The sequence below is a fragment of the Corvus kubaryi genome, unplaced genomic scaffold, assembly GCF_017639235.1.
Source record: "Corvus kubaryi isolate FWS band 111438036 unplaced genomic scaffold, C.kubaryi_AGA036_p1.0 64999, whole genome shotgun sequence".
Classification (NCBI taxonomy): domain Eukaryota; kingdom Metazoa; phylum Chordata; class Aves; order Passeriformes; family Corvidae; genus Corvus; species Corvus kubaryi.
The window spans coordinates 4,394-15,140 of record NW_024581680.1 but is presented as its reverse complement, the minus strand read 5'-3'; the positions used below and the strand labels follow the sequence as shown (position 1 = coordinate 15,140).

The 10,747-nt window shown below is 41.2% G+C and overlaps 1 protein-coding gene across 2 annotated transcripts; it reads left to right on the top strand.

Moving 5' to 3' along the window:
• Positions 1-599: 599 nt before the first annotated feature.
• Positions 600-10,227, top strand: LOC121672839 (programmed cell death protein 6). Of its 2 annotated transcripts, none has more exons than XM_042045744.1 (6): positions 600-719; positions 3,635-3,696; positions 6,788-6,832; positions 7,816-7,974; positions 8,652-8,761; positions 9,682-10,227. In XM_042045744.1, exons 1-6 carry the CDS (start codon positions 640-642, stop codon positions 9,778-9,780), a joined length of 555 nt encoding a protein of 184 aa, XP_041901678.1. In that variant the 5' UTR covers positions 600-639; the 3' UTR covers positions 9,781-10,227. The 2 variants fall into 2 exon arrangements, with proteins under 2 accessions (XP_041901678.1, XP_041901679.1); XM_042045745.1 differs by having other exon boundaries at positions 621-719; positions 7,816-7,968.
• Positions 10,228-10,747: the final 520 nt, after the last annotated feature.

Genomic DNA, 10,747 nt, shown 5'->3' with positions numbered 1-10,747 from the left:
TGCCATGGGACCATAAACTCTGCCTAGAAGTTGTAGGTACAGGGAGGGAGATTTGACTCTTTCTCAGAGGGTTGTGTTCAGCCCTCAGTAAAGAATTCCGTTAAAGACCAGTGAGGTGATACTAAGTTGGCTTGTACTCTAATTCCATCCTATACCTGAAATTCTTTCCCTGTGTGCTTTAGTCCGCACTTGTATAAGGGAATCAGTTCAGCGGGCTTTGTTTCTCCCTTTATCCCTTCTTCCTCTCAGCGATAGTGCGGAGGCATCTCTTGGATGTTAAACTTACGCTCTTTCCCCCCCAGGACAAGCCAGCTCCCCTGAGCGGGGATCGGTCACAGGGACGGCTCCTGCCCTTGCCGGAGCCTTCGTGGCGGCTCCTGGCGGGGTAGGGCCGGCACTCCCCGGGCGCGGCTCCCCAGGCCCTGGCCGCTGCGCTCCAGCCGTGCCGCAGTGCCCCGCGGGCCCCTCCCGGCGGGAGCAGCCGGAGGCACCGCCCCCGTGCCGCGGGAGCCGCCCGGGATTCCCCTCCGCGGGGCGGGGCGGGGCGGGGCGCGCACCCGCCCGGCCGTGACGTCACGGGCGCGCTGCGTCAGGGGCGGCCGGTGGCGGAAGCGCGCGGGGCAGGCGCGCGCGGGGGCCATGGCGGCGGGGTACGCGCACCGGCCCAACGGCGGCGGCGGCCTGCCCGACCCTTCCTTCCTGTGGAACGTCTTCCAGAGGTGAGCCCCGCCGCCCCAGAGCGCCCGGCGGGCAGCGGGAGGGGCCGGAAGCGGGTCGGCTGCTGCGGGAATCCGGTCACCGGCCCGGGGCTTCCAGCGCGGGGTTTGGCTGCCGGGGCGGCTGGCAGCGCTGTAAACACCGTGCTGGTTTCCCTGTGGGAGGGACTCTGTAAGAAAGGGCTGAGGAGGAATAAGTGTGGCTGTATTTTATAACAAGGGTAAAGGGGATTGATGGGAGCGAGAAGGTAACCGTGAAAGCGCTGAAGTAATTTTTAACCTGAGATTGCAGAAAGGATAGTAAAGTCTGGAGGAGCAATGTAGCAGTACAGGGAAGGCTTGTAAAAAGGAATCTCATAAATGTTAAAGGAAAACTTTAAAGCTACCAACGAGAAGGCATAGCTGCGCCAGGGGACGTTTAGGTTGGGTATCAGGAAGAATTTCTTCACAGCAAGGGTGATTGGACATTGAACTGGGCTGCCCAGGGACGTGGTGAGTCACCGTCGCTGGAGGTGTTTAAGGGAAGACTGGATGTGGCACTTCGTGCCATTGTCTGGTTGACACGGTGGTGTTGGGTCACAGGTTGGACTCGATGATCTCAGAGGTCTTTTCCAACCAAACTGAAATATTCTCTTGAATTCACCTGGAACAGAGGGACCTGGAAGGGAGTTAGTAAGCCTATGCTAAACAAACACACTGGCAAGATCCTATCAGTAAAGAAGCTAAAGGTAATTTTGCAATTATGTCACGTTGAGGAAACTGGGGAGGTGCCTACGTTGGATCCATTTTTATGGGAGATGAGTCAAGACAGATCCTCTGACACAAGCAGCAGCAAGAAGAAGTTAAGCAGTAGATAAACAGTACTAAGTTTCTAAAACTGGCTGATATTTACGGAGTGACTCAGGAATGCAGCTGCTTACCTACCCAGCCTGCTGTAAAACAACTTCCTCTGAGAACTCAGCAGAGGCATGCATGAAGCCATTTCTCTTTTCAAAGGGTCCAGAAAGAAACAGATCAACCATCTGTTCTGCACTAGGAAAAACAGTAAAAATAATTTTAAATAATGTAGTTAGTCATGAGAGTTGCACAGCTTTTGTTGAAAGTATTCCTGTCTGGCAGACTACTGTATAAATCCTGGAATATGTTTGGTAAGGATTGGATATGGATATGATGGCTAGAATTGGAGCAATTCGCATAATCTGTATGCTTTCCAAAAATACTCCCAACACTATCAAAAGGCTCTTACAGAAATTCAGTAAATGTAGAATGAATAGAAGCATTCTCCAGTGGATGGAAAGCTGACTGAAGGAGTGTGTGTGGTCGTCCGCCACACTGACAGATGGAACTCTCCTGGGATCTTTACGTAATCTGTTCAGGAGCAGCTGGGGAAAAGAGGGTAGGTTTAGATTGGATGGTGGGAAGAAGTTCTTTACTGTAGGTGTGGTAAGGCACCGGAACAGATTGCCCAGAGAAGCTGTGGATGCCTCATCTCTGAAAGTGTTAAAGGCCAGGCTGGATGGAGCTCTGAGCAACCTGGTGTAATTGAACGTGGCCCTGCCCACAGCAGAGGGGTTGGAACTTGAGGATCTTAAAGATCCCTTTCAACCCAATTCATTCTGTGGATCTGTGATTCTGTGAGAAGAGGGTGAATAGTCAGGTGAGGTTTGCTGATTCCTGCAGTAACTGAGGCCTGTGAAAGCTTGCAGGAGCACCTTACGGTCCTGAATTACTGGGCTGTATCAGCCAGTCATGGCCAGATCATGATCCCTGTGTGACAGGTGAGCCCCATATGTCAAGTGGAACCCAGAGTAGGAACCTGATGTCCATGAGGAAAACCCATTTTAATTTTGCATAATTTTGTTTATAAAAGGAATGTGCTGACTGATGATGCTCAGCAGCAAGATAAGTAGGTCATAATGCATTTTCATGAAAATATCAGCTTAGCACTTGGTAGCAGCTCATAAAAGGTAAAAAATGTTCACAATACTAAGAAGAGAAACAGAATAAAAAAGGGAAATACCTTTTTGTTATTGAAATCTTCGCAACTTACGCTTGCAATTTCAGTGTTGCATGTATTTGTCGCAGGTTACATAATTCTTGGAGATGGGGAAGGAAGCAATAGAATGAACTGGAAGTGTTTAGAAAAAGACAGCAAGGACTAAAGGAAAAGAAAATCAGCTTCTGCGAACAGGGATCAACTGAGCAGGACTCTGCTTTGGAGTGGTAGTAAATGAGGGGAAATAAAAACTGTCAGTCCAAGGGGAACATCCTTGTATGAGATGGAGGGAAGTCCCCACCACTTTCAGTTTCCCTTCTAAAGAAGGCATGATCATTCTTTATTTGGGCAGAAATTACTTAATTCATTCATTTTGGCATAGAACTTGACTCTTTAGGACAATAGACTGTGAAGGCTCAGTAAAAGCTGGAAGCTGGCTGTGCTGTTTCCTCTTTGACCCCCTTTGAAAGGGGCCAAGGCCTGGCAGTCGATTGAGTCTTTCAGTACTTGGTCACATTAGTGACTTCCTCTCCATTGCCAACATGTGAGAGAATCTGGGTGCCAAACCTGTTGCTCCAGTTTGGGAAACAAACAGCTTACTACTGTGACATTAGGCATTTTGTGGATTTAACCAGCATGTGTGCTCTGCAGTTCTCTTAAACAGAAATAAATAAAAATACTTCTTTGTGCAGAGTATGCCCAAACTGTTTCATTGGCAGTGTGTGTTTCTGTGCATCTCTTCACTCATGAGTAAGCCTTACAGTTTTCTTTGGAGCTTTTATCATGTGCCAGTGACTTTTCAGGAAAAGATTAATCTCATCTGATGAGTAAGAACCAGAATGCTGAAGTCTTCAGCAAGTGGAACCTGTTAATTTCAGCCATTTAAAGCTTACTACGTGTTTTTGTTTTGGTTTTTTTCCAGAGTTGATAAAGACAGGAGTGGAATAATATCTGATAATGAACTCCAGCAAGCATTATCCAACGGTAAGTCTGTAAATGAGCAGTGAGGTAGTTCATCGTAAATTTCATGTTAAATTTGTTGTGACGGTGGCTACTCAATGCCTTCATTCTCTGTATGGAGGAGGGTGGGAAGTGTTCCTACCACTGAGGAATACTATTTAATCTACAGCAAAAGGTTGGAAAGGGAAGAAAAAATGGACAATCCTAATTTTTTGTTTGTTTGTTTTAAACTGAATATCTGTTGTAACCATTACTGATCTGTATTCTGAGGAATGAAGGCATGCACATCCCTTTATTTTTTTTCCAGCTCTGCTTCCTAGAAATCATAACCAGTGATTTATATATTCCTTGCTGATCACTACTGAACCTTTGTTTTTTAACCTGGATCAGTGTATAACGTGGACAAAGCTGTTTACAACCAGCCTTTTCACTGCACATAATTTATTTTTCATACAGTATGGTGCAGGAAATAAAGTATGCTTGGCATTTTTCCTAACAGAGTAGAAAGATGCATTCTAGATCTAGTATTAAAACTTCCTAATAGTCTGTCAGTTCCTTGTTGTAATACTCAAAGAATAACTAGAGTATTGATAATAACTCATGGAAACAAAATAAAAAATGAAACACTTTTCCAGCAGCCTATTTTTACTTTCCTCCCATGACTCAGGGCGGGTAGGCTTGTACTCTGTGGGGTTTTTTTTCCATTTGGAAATCTGAAAAAGGGCATATTCAGGCTGTTTGTCCATCTCTGAGTCCATACCAAGTTTCCCTTCTCCCAAAGTTTATTCTTTTATCCTTCCTGTGCTTTGTGACTGAGAAGGGCTTAAACTGATGTGAGCTGCAGCATACACAGACTGAAGGGCCCTTTTTGTCAGTAATTGCCTGACTTGAAATAAATTGATAAAGCTCTATTTAGTAAAATTGCAGTCTTGTAAATGACCTGGATTTACTAGAATATTTGTTTAATAATGTATCTGATAAATTAAAAGCTATGTATTGTGGCTGCCAGACCTGATCCATAATTAAAATTTTGACTAAAATCTTTAGCAAAAACTAAGTTAAATTAAGTCACCATTTTCATTTAGATTACAGTGTTGTTTAGAACTGTGAGAACCTGTCATTTTTAATTTTATCTGCTGTTTTAAATTTTATATATTTTAAATATCTTTTCACATGAACCTGCCATTTTTAATTTCAGATGTTTTAAATATGTCCTCATATGGTTGAATTTAAGAATAATAGGCAGTGATGACTATCTGAGTTTATTTCTTTCCTTATTTACAGTGTAGATTAGCAGTTTCAGTGCTTTGCAATTATGAAGAATGCCTACCAAGTGAATTCACTGTTAGACAAAATATTTATAGAACTGTAAGCTTCCTGCATTCCAAGAGATTCTAGATCTTGTACATCAATGTCACTAACAATTCACTATATTATATTTAAAATATATCCTCTAGTGGATGGTTGTGCGTGGCTGTCCTGCAATTTAACCTGGGCTAAAATAATATTATGTGTTTATTTCTAAAACATTAAAAAAGTCTGCGTCGTGCTCATTGAAATTTGAAGTTCAGTGTGGTTTTGACAATTTGACATTTTCAACCTGTGAAGTTTTATACAGATAACAATGTGCTTACCTGGGAGGGGCTGATCATCACTTTGTCTAATTGTTTGCACAATAAAATCCTGTGCTTCCTTCTTGTTTTTTTCTGTGCTGCTGTGGGAAGTTAACAGTAGAGCCAGGAGAGAAGAGACAGAAACAGCTTTCCCTGTTTATTGGAACAGGCTGAAATCAGTACAATTCTTCACCTCTGGAGTTGCTCAGATTTCACTCTGTGGCATCTATATGAGTCACTTGAATATTTCAAGATGAAATAAGTTAACTTTCAGACTGTATTTTCACTTTTTCCTCTTATTTTGTTCAGTGTTAAGTGCTGGCACCTTATTAATTCCATTATTTCTTATTTTTGTGAAGAGACATACAACTCTAAGGTACTGATGTTCTCTGTCTAAAATACTGCTTAAGCATTTTTAGAGTCATTTTTCCTCTTCTCTTTCTCTGCTTACATTTCTCTTTATGTGCAAATAGTCACAGGACCTGCCTAGAGTGCAGGATTCCCCCTGTAGAGTTACGCCACTTGAGCCAGCAAAGCCGACGTGCTGGATCCCAGCGCGGCCCTTCTGTTGGGATTTGTGGTCAGCTGACGTATCCCTGGGAGCGCTCCGCAGTGCCCTCGGCTCCGCGACTCCTTTGTGGTCTCAGCGATTCCTTGAGGCGCTGCAGGCAATCACAGCCAGTTCAGTATGTGCTGCTTCGTCCTCCTGCTTCCTTCGCAGGCTCTAGAGAATCGATGGTGAAATTCTAGATGCGGCACAGGATTTCTTTTCTTTAAAGCTTAATGCTTCCTAGTGCTCGGGAATGCTCTCAACCAAGTGAAAACTATTTCATAATGACTAGCCTCTAAATACTCACAGAAGTACAGAGCTCCTCTCCAGATGACTACTGCTCAGGCCTGTTCAAGCAGCAACATTTCTTGGTCTAAAAGTACTAATTCGAGCTAACACTTAATTGTTTTAGCAGTGGAGGTGGGATTTGTACTAAACAACTCTCAATTGCAATGTATGGTTATGCCATGTTAGGAACCCTTTCTTTTTACTTCTGTCAGAAACTAAATGCCCTGGAGTAGTCCTGTAAAAAGGAAATGAGGAGATGGGTTTTTACTGAGGAACAGATATAAGACCTTGATTGAGTTACAACTTAGAACACTTCTGCTCCTGTCAGTAGAAAAGAGGTATTTCAGTTTAGATCTTGCCTTTTATCCAGTACTTCCTGACAGCCTGGGATGAAAAAGTCCCTCTTAGATCTTCCAAGGTTTGTTAGTTTTGTTTGTTGCAGCCTGAAAAATGCTGGTCTGTGTGGTATTTGTAAAGCTCTAGTTGAAGTAATCTCTGAATCGTCAAGAACATTATTACTTCCAAGCAGCCATATTTTATAATATGCCAGCTCCATGTCATGTAGCTCGGAATTCACTGTTCTTAACATGGTTTTTTTTGTTTTGTTGCACTTTTTTTAAACATTGCTTAGTATTGAGGAACTAAGTAATTCTTTCTGTTTCAGGCACGTGGACTCCATTTAATCCAGCAACAGTCAGGTCAATTCTTGGTGAGTATAGTTGTGTGATGTGACATAGTCCTAAGATAATGTTTTGTAATGTGTTCAGATGATTGAGAATGGTCTCAATTGCTACACGGTTTGTTTATCCTCAGAGTGCCCAGCAGTAGTAAGTTAAATTATTTTCCCTTTTGATTAATACAGGAATGCCCTTTGCATACACACATGTGCACTTGTCAAAGTAGCCTGAGAAAATGTTACTGCATAATTGATTAGATAATAAATGTAATTCAGGCATGAGGAGATTGTCATCTCAAATTTTCTAAAAAGATACTACATAACTTGTCTTTGGAAGTAGTTTTTCCTGTCTTGCATTTTAAGCCTATGTTTTTCTCCAGAATACCAAACAGAAGCTTTACAATGCTTAAATTCTGTTAGTGTCTAAAATAATCGCCAGTAGTGTGGAAGGTGATGGTGGTAGAAGGATAAAGACTCAAGCACAATAAATCAAATCTTCTTTATCACACAGTTCATAAATCCAAGGACTACATTTTTTGCTTTGTTTTCAATAAGTTCAGCAGCAGTCCGAGTTCCATCACCGTGTGATATGCTTTGTATAAAGATAACAGTATCAGTAAGTCAAATGCAGATGAATATCCCAGCACTCTTGGGAATAGATGTAAGACTTTTTAATGTGTCCTTAGAAAAGAATAATCCACAATGCCCATTTTGATTTATCACTGGATGATCAATCAAGCCCTCAGTATTTTCGAACTGAAAATGAAAACCCAGGAAAAAGAAACATTCTGTGATTCATTCTGGTACTCTTCTATCTTGCTTTATCGTTTTTTCCTTCACTGGATGACTGCTTGCTTTTTCTTGGCAGAACTTTCCAAATTATCACTTGCATTTTAGTAGTTTCTTTTCTCTCTTCAGTACCTTCCACAAAGCATTCTTGTCTTCTTAAAATCCTGGCAGATCTTGCTGAGTAGTATGACTAAGGTTTTATATGTGTTTCTTACTTTTTATTTCAGGCATGTTTGACAGAGAAAACAAAGGGGGTGTGAACTTCAATGAATTCACAGGAGTCTGGAAGTACATCACAGACTGGCAGAACGTCTTTCGAACGTATGACAGAGACAATTCTGGAATGATTGACAAAAATGAGCTAAAGCAAGCACTAACAGGTTTTGGTAATTCATTTGTAATTACAGTTTTTATGACTGGGTTATGTCATAGAATGAGCTGCTTACTGTTACTGTTGCAGAACTGTACTGCTCTGACATACGTGACTAAAATGAGGCAGGTGAAGGGCAGCTCTCCGTTTAGGTATAAGGTACCTTCTAACGATGTCCATGCCAGCAGCACATGTTTTTTAGAGCTTTTTCCTTAAATAGAGAAAAAACATTCCACACATGTCCTGACACATCCAGTTCCAGTCTCCTCTGTGACATGCTCTGAGAGTGTTACCAATGCTTCAGGCAAAGTCTGACCTTACAGGGTACTTGATAGAACTTGCCACTTTTTAAAACAAAGCCAGCTGTCTATGCTACCAGAGCATTCTGATGCCTAAGGAACTTTCACTCCTGTCACTTCACTTGTAAAGACTTGATCTGCAGCCCTAAACCATTCCCTCAATCAAATAGTCACCTTAATCTGTAATTATATTTACCATGACTCTGTACATAATTATTATTAAGCATGGGTTTTATTGCATGCATTTTAGTTTAACAGAGATACTGGGAAAAAAAATCGTTGTAACTCTTTACTGTTTTCTGGTTTTGTTACACATGCCTGCTAGACAACCTTGTTCTTTTTATAGAAGGACTGCAGTAATTGAAACCTTTTAAAGTATTTCTCTTTTTCCCAGGTTACCGACTGTCTGATCAATTCTACGATATCCTTATTCGGAAATTTGACAGACAAGGAAGAGGACAAGTTGCTTTTGATGATTTTATTCAATGCTGTGTTGTTCTACAGGTAAGATTGAGATATACTTTTATGTCAATTGAAAAAAAATTACCTTTTCCTAAGATTTTCTGGTTCTCTCTTTAACAGTGGATCTAAAACTTGCTTTTATTTATAATAAACCATTTGAACTAAGTATATGACAAGTGCTAGAAACATCTTTGTGTATTGGTCTTCATTAGTAATTCCTTTGATTCTCAAGTAAATTTGATACAATGGGTGAGGAACAAAAAAGTGCAAAATAGTCTCACTGTTTCATAGTGTCTGTTAGTTTAATACAGACTTCAGAGCTGTTCCTGCAGGGGTAGTGGTAGAAATACGCAAAAAGCCCCACAACCTTTCAGTGGGAGAGAGAGAGAACCTGGAGGGAAAGCAGTTCCCTGTAAAAGCAGTATCTCTGTTACTTAGACACATCAGTCACCTGTGTATTTATTTGTAATATAAGGCAGTTATAGTTAATTATAGACTTGAATTCTGCTAAAAAGGGCTTTGAAATGCAGTATCACTCAGCTGATGTTTATGAAACCGTGCTGGTAGTTGTTCTGGTCCACTGTCCATACTGCTCTGGGGTTATACAGTGACAGCTCAGATAGCAATGGCACAGGAAGCACATTTGCCTAGAAGGTGAGATATGCACAAGGTACGTATTGGATTCTGTTTCCAGCTGACTCAAATGTGACATTGTTTTTCCCCGTGCCAATTATAAATAGTCTATATAGTCTTGTCTATAAAGAAGTGCCTAGGTAGCCTTAGGTAATGTATCATTATTGGCAAAGAGCTATCTTTATAAATAAGACTGTAAAATGGCTACAAAGGGGTTGAACAGAAGGGGTTCATATAGCTATAGAAGCCCAGGTGGCAAGGGGAGTATGTGGCAGTCTGAACCTTCCCCTAGAACAAAAATGTCTATTATTTTTTTCTCTCCTCCTCAGAGGCTGACTGATGTGTTCCGACGATACGATACTGATCAGGATGGCTGGATTCAGGTGTCCTATGAGCAGTATCTTTCCATGGTCTTCAGCATCGTATGACACTGATAACCAGGAATTGCACACTGGCATTACACAGACTGGAGCTGCCAAATCATCCTCTACTGAATAAGATCACTGATGTATTATAATGGATGTAACATCACATTCTTAAATTTTGTATGTTGGTAATCACTGTCAGAATCTGTACTTGAGTTGGTTTTTATTTGTATTATTGTATGATATGACCATCTCTGCTTACTGTAGTACAGAAAGCACAGAATCTAGATTTAACTGGTGCAATGTCAAACATAACCTCTTACACATATCCTGCATGGGAGCAATGACTCTTTAGAAATGCCAAATTAAAGTAATGCTTGTTAGTTTATATGAGTTGAAAGTCAGAAGTTGCACAACATGTTTTGCATGTGCCTTACTTTTATAAGAGTTTAATGTATTAATTTTTAATACAGAATTTAAAATTAAGTAAAAATACTAGGTCAACTCTTAGTCTGTTTCACTTTTATACAGCTTTAAGGGGATGGTGATTTCATTTCTGTATTCTCATTTTCTATGATTCAGGGGTCTCTCCACTTGGATGGCCTTTTTCTATTTTATTTTCTAGCTGCCTTCTTCTTTCAGGCCATCCTTGGGATGGCTTCAAATACAACTTCTTCCAGCTCTGAAGCAGATCATACTGCAACTCCCTCAGTAAGTTTCCCCACAACGATGAACCCTGCCTCTGAATACGTTCCCTTTGCTTAGTTGTCTCATTTAACATCAAAAGTCTTCCTTTTTGTGCTGAAGGACTTATTTGAAGTAGTCTTGAATTGACAGTCAGACATTCTCATAACTTTACCCTACATCTCACCATTTACAGCTGAGAGAGAGTGGAAAAACTCAAGACAAGTAATGACTGATTTCTGTGTCAAACACTATCTCTTGCAGTAACTCTGAAGAAGCAACTTGGAGGAACCAAAGAAAAGTTAAAAAAAAAAACCAAAAAAACGAAGTTACGATGTTACTTCCA